A 20,704-nucleotide genomic window follows, 5' to 3' on the forward strand; every position below is an offset into this window, starting at 1 on the left:
ACACACACACAAAAAAAAAAAAAAAAAAAAAAACAGTGCTGAAACTTTGAGCCCAAATAGGACCAGCTATGGTTATAGATTTGGCCGAGATATGGCTCTGTCATGGGCCATATGGCTACCAGATCTGGACCACCTGTAACCCATAATTCATTTGGGCCAAGAGGAAGTGGGCTTTGTGGACTGTCACTTGGCCAGACCTATTTTGCTATATGGGTGGCTGCTGCTGTGAAAAGCTCTGGGTCACGCACACACACACATACACTCACACAAACGTCAGCCTGGTGGAGATAATGAAATTATATTGTGGTAAGTGGTAGAAATGTAAATGTGTACTGTAAATTTGGTGAAGCATAATGCTGCATATATCTGCACGAATTCACTTTCAAATTAATCGTTTTAGAGAATGGAAAAATGATCTCATATATTTTATGTCATTTTCCTTGCAGCAGCCCTCATGGCTGTAATGGGTATTAAATGCTTCTGTGCTGTACTAAAGACATTTTACCCTCCAGGTAATTTAGAACGTAAGCTTTCAGTGGTGAGCTCCTGGCATGCCTGTACATCTGCTCCATGAGGTCTGCTGCTGTCGAGGGTTTAGGGGAAAGAACACTGTGTCCTCAGTCTGTAGAGTCATCAAGCCCACTGAGCGTCATGTTGTGAGACAGAAGACAAAAAGAAAATGGACAATGAGACAGGACATCAGGGCTGAGGAGAGATATTGAGCAGTTCTGACTGCTTCAGAAGTAAATCTTTAAGGACATAACCACTCTTCTCTTTTTTTCTTAAATTTCCTTTGTCTCTCTGTTTCCCTCATACATACTCTCAGTCTCCCTTTCTCGTATTCCAGTTTCGATTCCAGTTTTAATGGCGTGGCTATAATTACGTACAGCACTGCAAAAGCAGCTCACACAAAGTTAACAATCTAAGTTTATTAAGAATGTAAAGAAATTCAGAATTCAAAATGTAAGAGGAAAAGATAGGAAGGAAATAAAACACTGCAGATTACACTGAAAATACATCTATATACACACTATATTATACAACAATATATAGATCTTACACTATACTGTACAACATATAATAAAGTATGCTGTACTATACTACAATGTACATTATACTACAACTAGATTAGTTTACTTCATAGTATACTACAATGACAGGAAAACAAACCATTAACAGAATCAAAGAATACAGATATGATGACGATGAGAGATAATGTTCATCTTTAACTCTGTCTCTCTCACTCTTTGCTCTGTTTGTATTTTGATGCTGAAACAATTTTAAACAGGATTGTGAACATTAGACTAAAAACTGATTAAAACTAGAGTCCAGATCTCTGCCAGGAAACCTGAAAAGAAAATGTGGACATAACCCGTTATCTAAATTAAACACCAACGTTTTGATTGTTAACTGCAATTTAAAGCTTCTATGATATATGATGTCCCTATTTTTGTATTTTTCTTAATTTCTTTAATTAGTTTTTGTCACCTACAACCCTTCTCTTTATCTCCTGTTACATTTCAACAAAAACAAATTAGGGTCTGTTCAAACACAGGTTTGACAATAAGAACAGGGTGTTTGGTGTGAGTCAATAACAAAGAACAATCCACAACAAACCATCAAGCTCTGAATGATTTGTTTAGACAGTAACGCCAAAATGAATCAGGATGAGATGCTTCAAATGTCCCCCTTCCTCCTCCCCCCAATTATACAACCCCGCCTTACAGACACAAACACCCACATACACACACAGAGGCACATCCATAACTGTGACACACCTCCACCATCCCCGCCACACAGCAGCCAATGAAATGAGTGCAGCTGGATTTTAGCAGTAACACCCAACTCACGTCACTGGATTCCCCCTCCTCTCCTCCTGTGTGTGTGTGTGTGTGTGTGTGTGTGTGTGTGTGTGTGTGTGTGTGTGTGTGTGTGTGTGGGTGTGTGTGTGTACAGTGTGTCCTTGTGCATCTATGTGTCTGATGGGATAAATCCAGCATCTCCTCCATCTCTCTCTCTTTCTCTCACTCACACACACACATACAGGTGCTGCTCTCTGGCAAAACCTCACTCTCTCTCACACACACACATTTAAAACACACAAACCCAAGACAGGATCTCTCTTGGTCCACTTTTCTGGTGCTGCTGAGGAACTTGACATTTTGCCTTCATGGAGGATTACCACAAACCTGACCAGCAGACAGTGCAGGCGCTGAAAAACATTGCCACCCGCCTCCGAATCAACTCCATCAAGGCAACAACTGCAGCGGGCAGCGGGTGAGTGACTCCACTGACTCTAAAACAACAGCTTTAAAACTGTGTAATGCAGTACACATGCAAAAATATAAAATGAGTGCAAAAGATCATGCAAAGTTCATATTTCTGTGCAGTATGCATGAATGAGCACCAGCAGTCACTGAGCTTCATACATGCCTGTACAGATGCACACACTCAGACACAGAAGGGCCAAAGGAACAGCATGTTCTGGCTTTGTTCTCTTCCTCTGGTCCACTGAATGAATGATTTGAGCATCCACAACTGTTATATAATAAATGATGCTCTGAATTTCTTATTAATTAAATTAATGAAATAAAAATATCTACATTTCTTAATGTGATTTATTCTGATTTATAGAACTTTTTGTTGAATAAAAATAGACACTATTTTGCAAGAAATTTCCGTGCATCTATTCATCTATTTTAATGTAGTAAAGTTAACATATACTGCTATAAGACACTTGAATCACAACTGAAATTAAAAGATCATATTTTAATCTTTTTAGAGGATCAGATTTTCATATTCCTGAGAATTGCTAAAAATGTATATGGTCTTTGGTGTATTAAGGTTATTTTAAAACTTTATATTTATTTTTGTTATGTTTGCAGAATAAATATTGTTTTTGATTTCTGACTTTGGAAAGGTATAATATGCCCCTGTGCAGTATAGAGCACAGTGGACGACCATGTGCAGTGGTGGGTGGACTGTATTTTGCAAACAGACTTGATCATTGCATGGTTACTGCAAAGTAAATATTTAGAAGTCTAAACTGAAATGTAATGTGATCTAAAGCCCCTTTATAGCTATGTCAATGATTCAATGTGTGTTATCACAATACATTTATTTTTTAAAGAATGTCTCTTTAGTGATTATTCAGTACAATTCTCTTGAACAGCTATGCGATGCCCAAAATTGTCTCTATATTTGAATAATGAAGAGAGCTACCATAATAACCTGCATTCTGCAGTGTGTAACAGACACCGACAGGAACAAAGAGACACTCAAGAATATTTGAAAAAATGTTATACAACCTAAAATATTCTAAGCTTTATTAGTATTAATGACTAATTGCTCTGTTAAAATGACTGATATCTTTAGCATGTGTCATATATGTATATACATTATTGAGTAAAATACTATAATATCTTTACAGACAAAGACTAATAACCAGAGGGTACAAAGGGGAAGTTTGCACACTGTGGGGCTCCATCCTTCTTGGGCCTGAGGAAGACCTTTTAGATTGAATCGTTACCGTTCCTAAAAGAGAATTAAAGTATTTATTTTGAAGTTAACAGCATGCAGATTTACTCCTCTGTACCCTCCAGTGACATATTTTGCCTTGCACCTGAATATTTTTGTGTAGATGTGAACACACTTGGTCCCTCTTTTGAAGACCAGTACCCAGGTATTAATATAAGGGCATCATAGCACTGAATGGAGCTCTTGGTGGTTAAATGTGAAGTTGGTGGTGGTTGAATATAATGGCTCCATGTGAGTATTGCGTATAAAAACAAAACATGTTCTCATTTCAGTTGTATGATTGCATTGCAGTTATGTATCTAATGTAATAATGGCCTTTGCATGCAGAAGGCTGTACAGCATGTTGTCCATGTGGCTCTGTGATTGGCTCTAAGGTCTTCAGTGTATCTGAATGCGTTTCCAGTATTGGTTTTCTGAGGCTTTCTGTGGCATTTTCACATTTATATCTGCACTATGACATTTTAAACTTTATTTAAAAAAATTGTATTATTATACTCATAAGGGTGAACGTGCACTATTTTCAAATGCTTTAATTTATCTGAACATTTCTGGATAATGTCACAACATGATTACCTGGACTCTGTATAATAATATAGCATTATCGCTCAGCAGCATCACTTTTCACCTGCAATTCTATGCATACTAGCATTCAATAACCTTTTAACTGCATAGTTATAATAATAAATGTGTGAAAATTGAAGCAGTCTGTGTGTGTCTTTATAGTATGGGTACTGTACATTCCTGTGTGCATGTGTCTGACATATGGCTAAGAGCACCATTTCCTATATCGTGCAGACACCCCACATCATGCTGCAGTGTGGCAGAAATCATGTCGGTGCTCTTCTTCCACACCATGAAATACCGATATGATGACCCGCGCAACTTCAACAATGACCGCTTCATCCTGTCCAAGGTGAGACTCAGTCAGTACAACTCATCTGGACTGGAGGCGTTCTTTTCATATTTCTGTTTGAGTCTAAATACTGTTCAGAATTTGAGCTTTTCCTCAATGTTTTTATGACTATAATGTTGATTTGTGATTGCTTTTTCTTCCACACTCCACAGGGCCATGCTGCTCCGGCCCTGTACTCCATGTGGGTCGAAGCGGGTTTCCTGAAGGAGAGTGAGCTCCTCAGTTTGTGCCACGCTGAATCCACCCTGGAGGGCCACCCAACCCCAGTATGTTTTCATATAGTGTCCCCTCACATTGTGAATCATCTCATGGAGCACCAAGAGTGCACCAACTGTTTTTATTAACACTTTACTGTGTTTGTGTGTTGTGTGCATTTCAGAGGCAGCAGTTTGTGGATGTAGCCACCGGCTCCTTGGGTCAGGGTCTCGGTGTGGCCTGTGGAATGGCTTACACTGGGAAATACTTTGACAAGTCCAGGTAACCTTTCATTAATGTGGAGGCAAACACACACACGAAAAATAATCTAGTTTGACCATTTTAGTGGCTTTAAAGCTGCAGTAAGCAATTTGAACACACAATGCAAAACCTTCCGCCTCCTACTCTGCTGCCTCTTATCACTCCGCTGAGCTCCTCCCACCGAGTGACGCACCAAACAAGCACATACATTTGATTGGGCTTGAAGTGGAACGTTAAGGTTGTCAACTGTTGTAACTAACTAGCAAACTAACATCTGCTTTACACAGCTATGTCCGTCTCAGAGATGAGAAATACACCAACACACGTAGAGCCCAGGCTGTTAAGCCCCGACAAAATACAGCAAAACATTTATTTAAACAGAAACCGTTGTGCGGTGATACCTCAAAGATCTTTGTGCACCGTTGCACACCATTTTGAGGAAACATGTTCAGTCCTGAAACTGTAGCAAAATGGTGTTCACCATTTTCAGATTTAAGGTGCCCCACTTAAAAAAAAAAAAAAAACACAAAGGGACGGGCACTGACATATTATTTTCACGAACTCTTCAATTAAGTATTATTAGTGGAAAGCAATGGTCAAAATTAGTTTTTAAACTAAATTTGGAATGACATATTACAGCCTACTGCAGCTTTAAATGCATTTGTTTTTTCTTGTTTATATGCATTTTAGATTTCTCACGTGCATTTAAAACATCCAGACAATGACTCTACTTTATTTGACATACAGTATCAATATTCACAACATTGCGGTTTGCTCATGTACTAAGCATTCTTGGGTTTTGTTGATTTAGATTTTAGGTCTGCAATATACTTCTTTTGAGTGTTCTTTACAGATTATGTGGGTGTGTGCTGCGGCTATGTGCTCTGCTCTCATGATTCTTCTGCTCTAATAATCACAGGCCCAGCAGTCACATCTCAGTTATTTTTACCATCCGAGCAGATTTAATCTCAGAATCAAATTCAGGAAGTGTGCTTTCAGCCATATAGCCCTATACATTCTCAGTCTTTTGTTCTGATTTTGCATCACAAACTGGCTTCCTTTGAAATGGCAGCGAAAAAAATCCATTGAATGAAGCACATACTGTAGAGGATTTTGACTCATCTGGTAATATTTGATCTATATGACACAGTTCATTTATATCAGCAGCACATTCTCTAATAAAATGAGATGATAATTAGTCCCATTTAAATGACTCCGTGGGATTCTTATGGGAGACTTGTTTCAGAGGCAGGTGTGAAACTCAGCAGCCACGCCTTTAGGGGCCTCAGGAAGCTTTTATCATGTCACAGCTGGTTACCAACCCAACTGTCAGATAATGAAAAAAGAATCAATCTGACTGGAAAAGTGTCAGAGAACATTTGTGTGAGATCTGCCCCACCCTCATGTCACCCTGTTCTTCACCTCAGTTATCGCGTCTACTGCCTGCTGGGGGATGGTGAGATGTCGGAGGGTGCTGTCTGGGAGGCAATGTCCTTCGCCTCCTACTACCAGCTTGACAACCTGGTGGCCATCATGGACATCAACCGTCTGGGCCAGAGTGACCCTGCGCCCCTGCAACATCATGTAGAGAAATATCAGAAACGCTGTGAAGCTTTTGGGTAATAAAACATAAAACTCTTATTGTAGTAGAGACTGATAGTATCAGTGTTCTGTACATGCTGGAAGATTATGTAGAAGATGGTAGTAATACCAGTAGCACTTGTGTAACATGCATTATCTAGTGAATATTTCCTTGGTGTATGTCTATGCCATTTACCTATGAAAAGTATATTAAGCCACATGTGCTTTAATGTGTGGCTTTGATGTGTGTATGTGTGTAGCTGGCATGCCATCATTGTGGATGGACACAGCGTGGAGGAGCTTTGCAAAGCTCTGAGCCAGCCACGTCATCAACCCACCGCCATCATTGCTAAAACCATCAAGGGCAAAGGCATTCCAGGTAACTGTCTGTCACTGTCCACTCCTCATCTGCAAATGCATCAGTCTCACTCTGTTGTATATTATGCAAAAGCACACAGCATCAGTTTTACAGCTTAAATGTGTAATCCAAATGTGTAACACAACAAACAGCAGAAGCGGGAAGAGAGACCAAGTTATTTTACAAATCAAAAGTAAGTCTCAAGTCATGTCCCAAGTCAAGACAAACATGTCCCAAGTCAAGTCCAAAGTCATGTATGACAAGTTCCATGTCAAGTCTAAAGTCTTAAACTGGGTTGCAGCAAAAAATATTAATTTAATCTAAGATTAGTTCTAATCAGGGTTTAGCAAAACCGTGTTTAAAATGAGTAAATAGCATACAAATGAAAGATTAAGCAGAGCTCTGTTGTACATTTAAAGAACAATCGCTGTTTAGTATGCCAGAATCCAAGTTTAATGATGTAAACCAAGATAGTTCAATCGATATGGAATTTAAAATAAATACATACAAGAAAAATGAGTTTGTGTGCTGGTGAGACCTACTGAGTATAAAAGAAGGAGGAAAACCAGCTGATGCAAAATGTTGCATTGTTTGTCAGCTAGCTAAAAAGTTAACTAGCTAGCTAAACAGTTGGTTAGCCTAGTGAACCTACTCAGAATGACTGAGCAGATAATTATTTTGCTCAACCCATCACAAAAGGGCAACCATTCAACCTCCTCATGGAATTCACTTTAATCTAGAGTTAGAATAAAAACTACACTAAAAGTTTGGTGGAGCATAATTTAAAGTTAATTGATTTATTTATGTTCAAAAGTGAATCCTTGTTGTTGAGTTTTGAGTCCTAAACATGTCGTAAAGTCACAGTAATTTTCCAGCCTTAGGTTTTTAGCTGTTAAGCTAATATTAGCTAAATGTGAGCTCGCTAACTTTGTTAATATTTACTTATCATTCTTTGTGCAATTTACATTGTCAACAGAGTTGTTGCATCCGTGTTAACCACCGTATAGTTTTTGTACACAAACAAAATTATCTGGTATTTTTCCAACAGGAGCTCAGTAACGTAACGTTAGTCCTTCATGTCCACACCTTTGCCAAACGGTGTTGAAATCCTCCAATGTGATGTCGTGTGTGTGTGGTTTCAGCTGCGGAGGATAAGCTGGGGTGGCACGCCAAAACTCTGCCCAAAGACATGGCCGAGATGGTCATGAAGGATCTGCAGAGCCGCATCATTAACAGCAGCAAGCTCTTGTACCCTTCTGGTCCCGTCGAAGACTCCCCACCAGTCAGCCTGAGGAACATCAGGATGCCGAGTGCGCCGACCTACAAGCCTGGAGAAAAGGTCTGTCACCTGTACACATGCACAGACTTCATTCACATCCTCATCCTGTGTTTTTGAGTATGTTCACACAACGTCTACTGTCTACAAATTACTGAATGCTGAATAAAGATGAATGTTATTCTTTCTTTACAGATTTCCACGCGAAAGGCCTATGGGATGGCGTTGGCCAAGTTAGGCCGCTACAATGAGCGTGTCGTGGCCCTTGATGGAGACACCAACAACCTCACCTACTCAGAGATCTTTAAGAATGAGCACCCCAACCGCTTCGTGGAGTGCTACATCGCTCAGCAGAACATGGTACGATCATCCCTCATCAGTTTGAAAGCTGGAGAGAATATACGTTGGAAGACATATTTATTAACAAAGCCATCTGTACAGTATTTATGGTGTTTTTGGTCTAACGTTCTTATTTTCTCAAGCTTACTGAAAACACAAAAAAAACTTTTTTCTTTTAAATGTAGTGGTTTTGCTGAGTAAATAGTTCTCTCTTAGCTCTGATTGGATATGAGTAACCTTACTGTGCATCTCACAGCTGTGCGTCTGAGTGTCATTTAATTATAAATGACGCTCTATCTATAATGTAAGGAGGGCAAACACCACCAACCATTTGCCTCCTTATGGCCACTGTGGTTGCTGCTGACACCAGCATTCACTGAGCATCCTTCTACTGCATCTTTGTCATTGTTTAATCTGATTTTAGACGAATAATTTGGAGTGAGATGATCAGACATTAATTTCTTGTGCTGTTATGACTCCTGCAGCAGCCAGTTCTGATGTAGGTCAGGCATGTGTATGATGATGAGTAGTCATGACAAGTGTATTCAGAGGTAAAATATTAATCAGTGCAGTGGGTGGGGCCATCTGGCTGAATGCATGAGAAAAAAGTCAAAAGTTTAATGGGAACATATTTTTGCTCAGAGAAATTAGATAAAAATCCATTGCATTTTAAATAAGGAGATTAAACACTAAAATCAAACATTTGATTTGCTATAAACACAGATAAATGTACTTTAATTGTATACGTTTATTATTAATGACCTCTTTTTCCTGGCTTGGATGAAACAGCTGCTAGTTAGAGCCTTTAAATGGGGTGTTCACAGGTTCATAAAAAGAGTCTAAAATCCAATAATCTGAATTTTAGGCCTTAAAATGTCTTAAAGATGATTTTGACAGGTCTTAAAAATTGATTGGATTATGAAGTTAGAATTACTTCTAAAAAGCAGTGTTCACCTCAGTCTTGCTCTTAAATGTGTTCTGGGGGGAAATTTGTACTGATCCCACTGAAACAGCTACAAAATGTTAACCATCATGGAACCAGTAACCACAAATGACCTTCAAGAGGAAAATACAAGGTATGTTACTTTACATGATTTTGGTTGGCTGATTTCATTAAGAGATGAACTGATATGAATTCATGAGATAGTAAGACATTAATTTAAACTTTTTTTAAGTACAGTCATGAAATATGTCTTAAGTTGCATAATAAATCTTTTAAAAAAGACCATAAAAATGTAACTTTCTGAACCCTGCATAAACCCTGTTAAAGAAGTTATTTGTTTTCTTCGATTATAACTAAAAGAATCTATCTGATAAGACAGTTGCACTTTCATGGATGCTTAGTTGTTGCTTTTGACAAAGCAAGTAAAGAAGTTGTGGCACTGGGGAGATATTTGGAGACAGGATAAAGGAAATTATTTGTAAGAGAAGGCATTCCACTGATTCCAACCATATGGGAAAATAAGCTCCTGAGCTTTGGCTCACTGACTCTCTACTTACTGTGGTCTTTGGTTCAAAGAAGCTTCAAAATGTGGTTTGTGCCACAGATATTTGACCATCTGGGTGATCTTTTTGGAATCAAGCACATGTAACATGTGTCTACTTTGTAAAAACTCATACAGGAATGTGGTGGAATCAATTAATCTTTTCTTGTTAACTTAACATAAATACACAGGGGTTATTTATTCAAGTTGATTAGACTTAAAATTTATAGTATTTATTTTCAGGGCACTTCAGAAATTATGAACATGAGTTATTCTAACTTGAAATCTTTGACTTGAAAGGATGAGTTCAATGAATGCACAGTACAGATTAAATCATCTAATGAAATTACCATCACACTTAAATTTTAATGAACTGACTGTGAGCAGTGTCTCTTATTGTCTTTGTCCTCCACCAGTGGCAGCTGCAGCTGTAAGTTGTGTGAAATAAAGAACTGACTCTTCAGACTGAGAAAATGTAAAATGTTTGTGTGAGTGAAGATTTGTTGGTTGAACTTAATATCTTAAGCTTACTGAACATGGTTTCTCAAATGCAACTGAATTAATATCAAGTTTATTTTTACCAGAAAAGTTTATTTGTTTTATTATAATTTTACTTCAACTTGTCTTTTCAAATAAAGTCAATTTAAAATTTTAAGGCAGCCCAGATGCTAACTTTTTTTTAAGTAAAAACAAATAGTTAATTTTCATTTTGCATAGGTTATATCTCTTGTGCTCTTTTATAGGTGCTAAGAACTATGAACTCTTTTTCCAGGTCAGTGTTGCCATGGGATGTGCTGCCCGTGAGAGGAATGTTGTGTTTGCCAGCACTCTCGCTTCCTTTTTCACTCGCGCCTACGACCAGCTCCGCATGGCCGCCATCTCTGAGAGCAACATCAACCTGTGTGGCTCTCACTGCGGCCTGTCCACCGGTTAGTAAACATCTATTAATGAGCCATCATGCACACCACAACCCCTCTCACACACCTGACCTTTATCCACCCACACATTCACAAAATTCACCTACTGTATATTCCCTCACACTGAAGCCAGACGTGTCACCAGACCCATTTTCTCACACCAAATTATCACTAATAGTCTGCTTTCCAGCGATATGAACCCAGAAATGTTGAGTAGTCCAAAGTGTTATGTTAAAAGTGTAATGTATGGGCCCCCAGTATTTAGAAACTGTTAGGTGCAAATATACATATGTTGGACAGTTTGCATAATTAGATCAGTTGGTGCTAATTATTTGGGATTATTGAGGATGCTGAATCAATTTCTTATGGATTGGACTGGACAGATAACTTACCTATTTTAATATTTTAAATCACTAATGTTCAGACTGCAGGCAAATCACATTTGTTCCTCAAATCAAATTGGTGGTCATAATCTCTACATATGTGATTATGCTATTTAATGGTAATTATGCAAATTGCCCAACATATGCAAGCTAGGACTGGGCAGTATGAAAATGCTTGGGACCCATACTGTTTTTTCTAACGTAAAAATTTTAGGGTACTCAACATTTCTGGGTTCACAATGGGGCTCCATTGGCTGGCAAATAGATTATACTGGTGATGAATATATAAAAGAATGATTTGTGTGCGTTTGTCAATGTGCAGTTGTTGCAGTCCTCTATCTCTTTCCCTCTAATCCTGTGTTTTCCCTACCGTTTGCCTCCTTGGCCTTGCAGCTAGTACTCAATCCTCCCCTTTTCACCCTTCCTGTCTGCCTTGGACGCTGTCAGCAGGGAACCAGGTGTCCCTCTGTTAGTGCAGGTACACTGCATGCAAAGTCTGCCTCTATGTCTGCATGTGTCAGCTCACCTGACCTGTCAACAAGTTTTGAAGATGTTCTGAATGTTGGATGCATGAAATCAACTATAAATGTATATATTACAGGAGAAGAAGGCCCCTCTCTGATGGGTCTAGAGGACATGGCTATGTTCCGGGCTCTTCCCACCGCAACCATTTTTTACCCCAGTGATGGTGTGTCTACAGAGAAGGCTGTGGAACTGGCTGCAACCACAAAGGTACATAAAAGCTAAATGTAGTGTTCTGGCTTCCCTACAGCATCTGTGGAACATTCATTAGTTTATCCTTCTATTTGCTGTCTGCTGATTTTCATGTTTCTCCTCATACAGGGTGTTTGCTACATCCGAACCAGCCGCCAAGACAGTCCCATCATCTATAACAGCAACGAGGACTTCCATGTTGGACAGGCAAAGGTGAGACTGGTGCTTGATAGCTATTAAGACAGTGTTAGGAAAATGAAAAAACAGGAAACTATTGCTACAAAATGAACACATCTGTCACTGTCAATACTGTAACCTGGAATAGAAAATAATAGGTTATTCTTCCCTTTGCCAGGTGGTGTACCAGAGCAAAGAGGACCAGGTGACTGTGGTGGCAGCTGGAGTGACTTTGCACGAGGCCCTGGCTGCAGCAGAACATCTAAAGAAAGGTACAGTACATTAACATTGCTCCTGATCACGACAAGGGCAGAATATTGTATTTGTTAAAATGGCACCTCCATCTGTGGTCTTTTCTGGGTTTTTTCAAATGGAAACTCCCTCTCAGCCACTGGCAAAAAGCTCTGATGTAGGTTAGAGCACTGATCCCTTCCCCTCCCCCAGCCCAGGGAGTTTATGTGTGGAAACATCATCATGCAGAAACCTACGTCAGGTCACGTGGGGAAACGATTTTAAGAGGGCTTGGGGAAATTACATTTGGCGGTAAAACATACATACCAACGTACGAACTTAGATTGTTTGGCTTTGAATACATAAAAGAACACAACTGGGATGTTACAGTATGATTTTAAAAAAAGCTAATGGACCCGCTTTCCATACTTAGATGTGATTTTGATAAATCTGTTTTTCCTCAACATGCATCCTTATATTTTTCTTTGCTTTTGTTTACTTGAAATGGGAAAATACCTACACCAGTTGGTGATTTTGGGGGTTGACCCAGTTTTAAGGGTTAGGGTTAACCCCCGTGGGTTTAGGGATGTATAGTCAGCAGCACAGACACTACTGAATGGCCATAGAAAGTCATAAAAAATTTATAAAAATATCATGGGAATACTACAGACAACAGTGAGTCTACGATTGACTACACATTGCTACTTGTCATTTTGATCATGAAGATGACACTACTCAGAGTAAATAGGCTACAGTATGGTGTAGAATTGAATATGTAGTTTAGAGAATATTGCAGATCAAAGATGAAACCGACAAAGTGCATATACAAATCTGTCTTCTAATTCAGCACCACAGACCATGAATTTATCAATAGCAGCACAGTCAGGCCACTGATATTTCAGAGCCATGGTCGGGGCCATAGGCTCAGCCAGATAAATTATCAATGAGTCTGGCAGACTCATCTAACATATGCAACTAAACAACCTCTCTGCCTTCTAACTCGGGGATGGAAAGAGCGGATGGCAGGTTAACAAGGGGAATGGATTTTTGTTGTTTTGCTAAAAAGGGAGGGGGGCATCCCTCCTACTGGCCCCTCAAAATGCCTGCTCCCTACACCTATAGTAGATAGATTTGTGATTTTCTGTTCAAACTAGGATCTACATGGCCTTAGAACCACTATATAGATTGCATGTCTCAATTGCAGAAATGTCATTAATAATATTATGTTCCCTAAACGGAATTAACTGAATTTCCAGAGAGGATCTCCGTCAGGGTCATTGACCCCTTCACAATCAAACCACTGGATATCAAAGTCATTATCGACCACACACGTGCCACCAGAGGACGGATCCTAACGGTGGAAGACCACTACTATGAAGGTAGGTTTCCTTAAAAAAAATACTCATACTGCTCAGCTTCTGCATATTGCATGACCACTATGAACCTAACAGCAAGAAGCAGCTCAACATAATGCAGCTGAGGCATTGGTCATTGGTCCATATTCTCGGGTGTGTTGCGGTGGCATGTTTCCATTGGTTCAGCAACAGAGACGCAATGTGGTGGCATGTGTTCATTGGCTTAGGGGAGGTTCACTGCTGTGTGCCCTCATTTCAGACAAGGTATTGGTGTTGTGGTGCATTTTGTAAGTGTGAGAGGCAGAGAGGCAGAGTGCTGTCAGATTTCTTTAACCGAGCATGTGCCCATGGGGCTCTCTGTGACCTAGATAGCGCAGACAGCCATGCCCTGTGCCTGTTAAGAGAAAGGGGATGGGTGATGGCATGGACTTAGTTAGACAAAGGATATTTGGCAACTGTAATCAGCCTGATGCCAGGGGGTCTCATTCATTTTACATCTGGACCAAGAAGGATTGTGGTATAGTGGTCAAGGGGACATGTCCAGGATTAACCTATAACTCTGTTTACTGTACTGCATATATGTACTGCATGTGAAGACACCATGTGTATACTGTACACAGCCTTATTTTAACTGTCAATATCAAGAGGCAAATATTGTACTATCCAATCCACTATACTTTTCTGAAGGCTTTAGTCACTAGTTGCTTTTTCAGATGACAATTTTTCATTCCACCTTTGTCCAATGAGAACCATGTATGTCAAGATTTGGTGATTTTCAATTTGAACAACCTTTAACATCTGCAGCAGTAAAATGTAACATACACAGTAATGTTAATCCAGAGACATCAGATATAATACACTGACAGGGGATCATTTAATTTTTCTACATGATGAGTAATTTCACTTTTGATATTTTGAGAAAATTTGTTGTGTTCTTTATCAGCTTCTACATGTAGATGTTACAGAAATTCATGGAGTATTATTATGTATTTGGGTATTTGAGGGTGGTTTTTTTTTCATCTTTTGTTTTCCTTAACCCTTTATCCCCTTGTTAAGCTAGGCTTTGAAAGGTGCAATAATTTTTTTTATTTAGTGTGTTACTTACATCTCTCTCATGTGATGACTTGTTGTTCCACAGGCGGCCTCGGGGAGGCGGTGTCCTCAGCAATGGTCAATGAGTCTGGCTTCAGCCTGCATCGCCTGGCCGTGTCCCACGTTCCTCGCAGTGGCAAACCTCATGAGCTGCTCAAGATCTACGGCATTGACCGTGACGCCATTGCCCAGGCCATCCGTAAGATGCTCAGCACCTCTACCAACGCCAAGTAACTTCCTCCCTGCCCCACCCACCTGTCTGATCACGCCCCTGCAGATGAAGATTAACAGTCAAGTCTGTTTTTGATTCACTTAACACCCAGCTCTTTAAATTCCCCTCACTGTGAAAGCCCCTATGTGTGTACTGAAGTAATGTGATTTTGTGCTGTACACTTTGAAGTAGAGTTCCACGTTTACCTTTCTTTCATGCATCCATCACATCGCACACACGGACAGATTCAAACACACATATCCTCATATGTAAACTCATAGCTCTCAGTCATTAAAATGTGACCATAACTGACTTTGTATGCTCATCATACAAAATAATCCATTACTACATGTTTGACAGGAGTACCATGTGATGCTCTCATGTTTTTTAAATGCTCTTTGATTAACTTCTGGAAATGTTTTTATATTGTTCTGATGTAGCTCTTAATAAACTGGGTGGGGCATCGTTTTGCAGTAAGTGTTCATCATGACAGCAGTGTCAGAAAGAAGCTGAGTTGTTGTTTGTAGAAGGTAGTGGAGAAAAAAATCAAACAAATGTATGCAGGTCATAAAGAGCAGTCACTCAAAACCACAAATCACATCTTCAGACAATTTAAACTGTTGTGGTTTCAAAAGTTGTATCGTTTCTCTTTCAACAGCACTGTATTATTTTAGTTACCATCAACCTACACACCTCAATGTTCATTTGTGCTTTAGCTGTACAACTGGACCATACCAGCAGTGTGATGATAATCATTATATGGTCAGTGGCATCATCTTTTTTTTTTTTTTACATAAGGTGGAGAGCTGACGGCTCTTCGAGTGCTTGAGAATGGAGAATATGGCTGATTGTGACGATGAAGGTAGAGTTACATCTGACTTGTGAACCCAAGAACAAACACTTTCTTTGTTACTTGAAATTTTGTATGTACCTTACTTTCATGTAATAAAGCCCTCTGCATTTGACTTTGAGTGTTTACAATGATTTATTCTTTTTCTCTAGACGCATGTTTCCATTTCCATTTGTAGTTAAATAAATACAGGAATCTCTACATGAACAGTAGAGGTGCGCAGACATGTCAATATTTGGATCTGTATGTGTTCAACTTACAAAATTATCTATCTCTGTATCTGCATTTAGATAGAAGTGTGGTTTATACTAGAAGTCACATTAAATCGGGCAAATGTTTTATTTTCTGTCCTAATACTAATTTGCAAGGCAATTGTTTAATTTAATGAATTATGAAATATATTTCCACAAAGTGCTTTCTTAATCTGAAGATTCTGTTGTGCACTGGAAATAGAAACTCTGCAGTAAAAATATTCAAGTATATAAAAAATATACTTCAGTTGGAAGGAATAATGTTAGTGCATTGAATCAGTGATTGATTACGGTAGATGTGACCTTTTTAAACTATGCCGAGGAAATCAGAGAGCTGACTTTATCTGAATAATAATGAGCTACAATGGATAGAAGAAATATCTGATTCCATTGTATTATTTGTGCTTTCCTGAATAATGGATTCAGATTTGAATGCCTCCCTATACAAAACCTTGATCAATGTCAACATACAACACAACATAACATACAACAATATAACACAATACCGACAGGGCTGTAAGGATGTGAGTCCTGGTCCCTCTAGTGGGGTTTGAGGGCATGCCTACCAAGAAGTGAAGACTATATTATAAGTCTATGCATTTTAATGCATTTTGAATGTAACAGTAATTATTTAGGAAATAATGTCAGTCCTAACACATAGATGAAACTGTACTGTACTGTTCAGATTGTAATTTCTTTTACTCCTGGGTATGGGGTAGCCAGACAGAGGCAAGGTTTCTACACCCAGTAAAAATGGCATGTTCAAGACAAAGGAATAAAGTTCCACAATTTCAAGGAAGTTGCATAAAACTACAGTACATAGGCCTGATATGTCTTTAAACTAAATAATACATAATATGCCTTTTAAAATAAGAAATAACCCCCCACCCCCATCCGGACTAAGCACAAACCCTGGGTGGACAGAGCCTCCATCGCTGCTCCCACCCTCTGGAGCTCACTCCCCAAAGCTATCCAAGACTCCCCCTCTCTCTCCATATTCAAAAATCTCCTCATCCCTTATTTGTTCTTTTATTTATTTCTCTCTTTTTTGTAAAGCGTCTTTGAGTGTCCTGAAAAGCGCTGTATAAGCATAATGTATTATTATTATTATTATTATTATTATTGTTGTTATTATTATTATTATTATTATTATTATTATTATTATTATTATTATTATTATCATTATTATTATTATTATTATTATTATTATTATTATTATTATTATTATTATTATTTGCAATAAAATAAATAGGTGTTTTTCATTATTGATCAAGTAACTATAGTGATTAATGTGGTATCTCTGAAACATTTTGGTTATAATTGCTGGATACACTCTTATCTATATATGCCTCATTTCCTGTCATGCACAGTGACCCAGAAGAGACTGACTTCTCAGCAAACATATTTATTTTGTACATTAGCAATGGAATTTAGCAATCCATTGCTTTAATTTAATACTTTACAAAATATATGTATTTAAAAACTGTACATCCCTGTTATTCCTAATACATGTGTTTAACCTGTAAATAATCAACTAAATGTCTGGTCATAAAGTTGCTTGTGCCTGTGTATGTGGAGATACATACATGACTTCCTGGAAGAAATTAACATCCCTGAGTCTAAAGTTCATACACTCTGCTCTTTTACATTGTACTGAGGGAATTTCACTTCTTGTAAATTCACCCTGAGATCCTACACTCTCTTTACCACCAGCGCCGTCGTCTCTCTCTCAAGTTCCTGTCCAATTAAAAGACAAATAACATTCTTAGATCATACAAATACCATCACTTTTACTTTTACAGTGATTTAAAGCACTCAATTCAACTCACGATGAAGTTACAAATACAGTAAATGCATCAGAACAATGTGCAAAATTTAAATCATCTTCTGTAGGCCTACCTCAGAGAGCTGTATTTCCGTTTTGCTCCTCTAAGAGCAAACACAATGATTCCACATCCATATGACAGTGTGTAGACTGGAAGAAAGCACAACATGTCATCAGTAAAATAGTATTTTCCTGAGGTGTCTGCATGTTTCGTGTGCTGTGTAGTCGTGTGGCTTTACCATGATATGAGTTGAGGTTTAAAATAGCAACAAAAAGTGCAAAACCAAATCCCCAGTAGACATCTGAAGATAGTGAGAGGGAAAGGTTAGGGTTTTTTTTATTTATTTATTTTTTTTTTTATCAAGAACCAGTCTGAATGTGGATAGTGATTTATAATAAGAATTCAAGGTCAGTGTTTTATCATATAGTGTGTATTCATAGTAATTGTAGCACCCCTCACTCCAGTGGCTAATTATTTAAATTAATATTCACATTTCAAAAAATACCATAACATTATTGATCATCCATGAATCACGCATAAGTTATTGGATATTAATGGACCGATCATTAAATATAATTTCAACACATTCGTTTGCAATGAATACGCGTTTAGTTGCTGTTATTAATCCATTGTGAGTTAACAATACATTTCTGATACAAATCAAGACCGACTCATTTATGAAGTGTGTGTGTTTACCTCTTATGTCATAGGGACGGCCTTTACATCTCCTAGTATGGGCTGGCAGGTCTGACAGGAAACATACAAAAGTGATATTGTCATCGTCATTGTCCAGCAAAGCATTAAGAGTAAGCATTCATCTAAAAAGTGTTTAGCATTTCAAAAAAGGAATACTTTGTGGTAAAAAAAAAAAAAAAAAGAAAAGTGTTTCAGCTTACCAGAGACTATGCCCAAAACCTCAAACACTATAGTGAAAACCACAGCCAAAACTGCTGGAAGAATGAGTGCTGGAAATGCAACACAAACATAAAGAGTCACAAATAACATGTCATAAACATACTATCTAATTGTAATACCTTGCATCTGTACATTATAGACCTACCATCAATATGTAATATTGTTTATACTACGCTACAGAATTATTGTACAATAATCAGTATTATGTTATTATAACACAATCTGTATAGCCTGTTTTGCATTATATGCCATAAAATACCCAACAGATGTGTGCTCCTCATCCTTGTTTTCTTTTTTCTTATAAATTTGTAACTTGCTAATGACTCCTCTATGCACCTCTGCAACTGTCTCTCAGTGGCAAATAAAGTGATTTCAGTTGAATGTTATGAAATGTACCAAAAAATAAATTAGGTGGGTTAAAGTGTAAATTATTCTTCATGACAGTCAAAAACCTTGAAGGATACTGAATGCGTACTTACGACGAAATGGCCTATAGAGTGCTGTCCCACATCCAAGACCAAAGCAGACTGCATAAAAATGGTAGTATTTGTCTGAAAGTGTTCAGAGGAATAGAATAAAATTAACAAATATCTTTTAAATGAAATGTTATTTTCTTTTATGAAGTACCACAACCTTTTACTGTAGATTATAATGTACATACAGTGTTGGTAAAAATCAAACATGAAGTCCCTTCCATGTGCCTGAAAAAGAAACTTTATCATGATCTCTTGGCAAAAACAGATTAACATAAATACTAAAGCTTTATGGATCAACTCAAAGTAGGCTGTTGTTAGACAAACAATAGAGAGGGAGACTGAAAATAGAGAGAAAGCAGGAGAGGGAGAGCGGCAAAGAGAACATATGTTAATATAGTAATATAAATATAAATATATTGAGAGAAAACGCATTAGCATTCCTACAGGCGGAAGACCCTGAAACACAGAAACACAGGTGTACTCACCATTTACGATCAGCTTCAGGCAAATTCTCTTGGCCGGTGTTGCAGAAGAGTGAAACATCAAGGAGACAACTTCCGTAACCAGATAAACCAGTCTGCAAGTATTGTGCCAAGACAGAAGGGAAGTTACAGATAATAGTGTTTTGCTTTCACATTCAAATGGTTTTACAATCGTTCTCGAGACTTTTAACAGGAGAGACAGAAAAGAGACCTGTCAGTATTCTTTACATGTTCAATCATATATTTAGTGGAAAGGTCTGACAACTAGATGAGAAATCAAATTTTTTGTTCGGTATTACTAATGTCCATGACAACTGAAAAGACAGTACTGAAATAAAGGAAGAAACATGAATGTTGCCAAGTTGTTAAAAAAATCCCACATATTAGATGGTTTCAAGTATGTTTTTCAGCATTTTCGATCCTTTTAAAGGGATATGAGACAAAAAAAAACCCATACCCTATGCTTTGGTGGCTTGTGGTGAGTTTTTTTTTTTTCATTAATATATACTACTGGGCACTCATCCTGTGAATTCATATGAATATATAATTTTGTCCTCGAGCAGCTGAAACAGGTAAATTGCGGGATAAAGTTTCTGTTGTCTTAAACAAATAATCAGTGTAATGTTCAGAAGATTTTCTATTGATAATTAATAATGTAAATAATCGTACTTGTAGTTTCATGGGATCGTCGCTAGATGGCAGTGTTGTACTGGTATGTCAGTAACTTACCGAATCCGTCCAAACTCACGCAATGCATACTGGTACTTGAAGTCAATATAGCGGCTGAACTATCTTGTCGTTGAAACGGTGGCGTTATACTTAAAACTACATTTCCCTTCCCACTTCCAGAGATTTGAATGCCGTTCAGGGGTAGCTTTTT

At 38.2% G+C, this 20,704-nt stretch overlaps 2 protein-coding genes across 4 annotated transcripts; one reads left to right on the top strand and one right to left on the bottom strand.

The window, feature by feature from the left end:
* Positions 1 to 1,974: 1,974 nt before the first annotated feature.
* Positions 1,975 to 15,989, top strand: LOC146331719 (transketolase-like). The gene is made up of 14 exons (XM_084734755.1): positions 1,975 to 2,277; positions 4,333 to 4,450; positions 4,603 to 4,716; positions 4,830 to 4,927; positions 6,334 to 6,525; positions 6,748 to 6,866; positions 7,988 to 8,184; positions 8,317 to 8,481; positions 10,717 to 10,873; positions 11,846 to 11,976; positions 12,088 to 12,171; positions 12,314 to 12,407; positions 13,623 to 13,745; positions 14,860 to 15,989. Exons 1-14 carry the CDS (start codon positions 2,171 to 2,173, stop codon positions 15,045 to 15,047), a joined length of 1,887 nt encoding a protein of 628 aa, XP_084590881.1. The 5' UTR covers positions 1,975 to 2,170; the 3' UTR covers positions 15,048 to 15,989.
* Positions 15,990 to 17,613: 1,624 nt separating this feature from the next.
* Positions 17,614 to 20,687, bottom strand: LOC146331720 (uncharacterized). Of its 3 annotated transcripts, XM_084734798.1 has the most exons (9): positions 20,554 to 20,687; positions 19,828 to 19,919; positions 19,528 to 19,567; positions 19,346 to 19,417; positions 18,848 to 18,916; positions 18,648 to 18,698; positions 18,190 to 18,252; positions 18,025 to 18,100; positions 17,614 to 17,862 (listed from the first exon to the last, which is right to left on the bottom strand). In XM_084734798.1, the coding sequence occupies exons 2-9, from the start codon at positions 19,828 to 19,830 to the stop codon at positions 17,829 to 17,831; spliced, it is 408 nt and encodes a 135-aa protein (XP_084590924.1). In that variant the 5' UTR covers positions 19,831 to 19,919; positions 20,554 to 20,687; the 3' UTR covers positions 17,614 to 17,828. The 3 variants fall into 3 exon arrangements, with proteins under 3 accessions (XP_084590924.1, XP_084590916.1, XP_084590906.1); XM_084734790.1 differs by lacking the exon at positions 19,528 to 19,567; XM_084734780.1 differs by lacking the exons at positions 19,828 to 19,919; positions 20,554 to 20,687 and having other exon boundaries at positions 19,528 to 19,729.
* Positions 20,688 to 20,704: the final 17 nt, after the last annotated feature.

This window comes from Lutjanus erythropterus, chromosome 2 (assembly GCF_056507025.1).
Source record: "Lutjanus erythropterus isolate fLutEry1 chromosome 2, fLutEry1.hap2, whole genome shotgun sequence".
Taxonomy (NCBI): domain Eukaryota; kingdom Metazoa; phylum Chordata; class Actinopteri; order Lutjaniformes; family Lutjanidae; genus Lutjanus; species Lutjanus erythropterus.

What these genes read in the sequence shown, in the direction of transcription:
- LOC146331719 (XM_084734755.1), top strand. Translation starts at nt 2,171, where the DNA reads ATGGAGGATTACCACAAACCTGACCAGCAGACAGTGCAGGCGCTGAAA. An exon ending in ACATCGCTCAGCAGAACATG is followed by an intron (nt 8,482 to 10,716) that starts GTACGATCATCC and finishes CTCTTTTTCCAG; the next exon opens with GTCAGTGTTGCCATGGGATG. An exon ending in TCACTGCGGCCTGTCCACCG is followed by an intron (nt 10,874 to 11,845) that starts GTTAGTAAACAT and finishes TATATATTACAG; the next exon opens with GAGAAGAAGGCCCCTCTCTG.
- LOC146331720 (XM_084734780.1), bottom strand. Translation starts at nt 19,615, where the DNA reads ATGTTAATCTGTTTTTGCCAAGAGATCATGATAAAGTTTCTTTTTCAG. An exon ending in ACTCTATAGGCCATTTCGTC is followed by an intron (nt 18,917 to 19,345) that starts GTAAGTACGCAT and finishes TTGCATTTCCAG; the next exon opens with CACTCATTCTTCCAGCAGTT. An exon ending in GGTTTTGGGCATAGTCTCTG is followed by an intron (nt 18,699 to 18,847) that starts GTAAGCTGAAAC and finishes GTTTCCTGTCAG; the next exon opens with ACCTGCCAGCCCATACTAGG.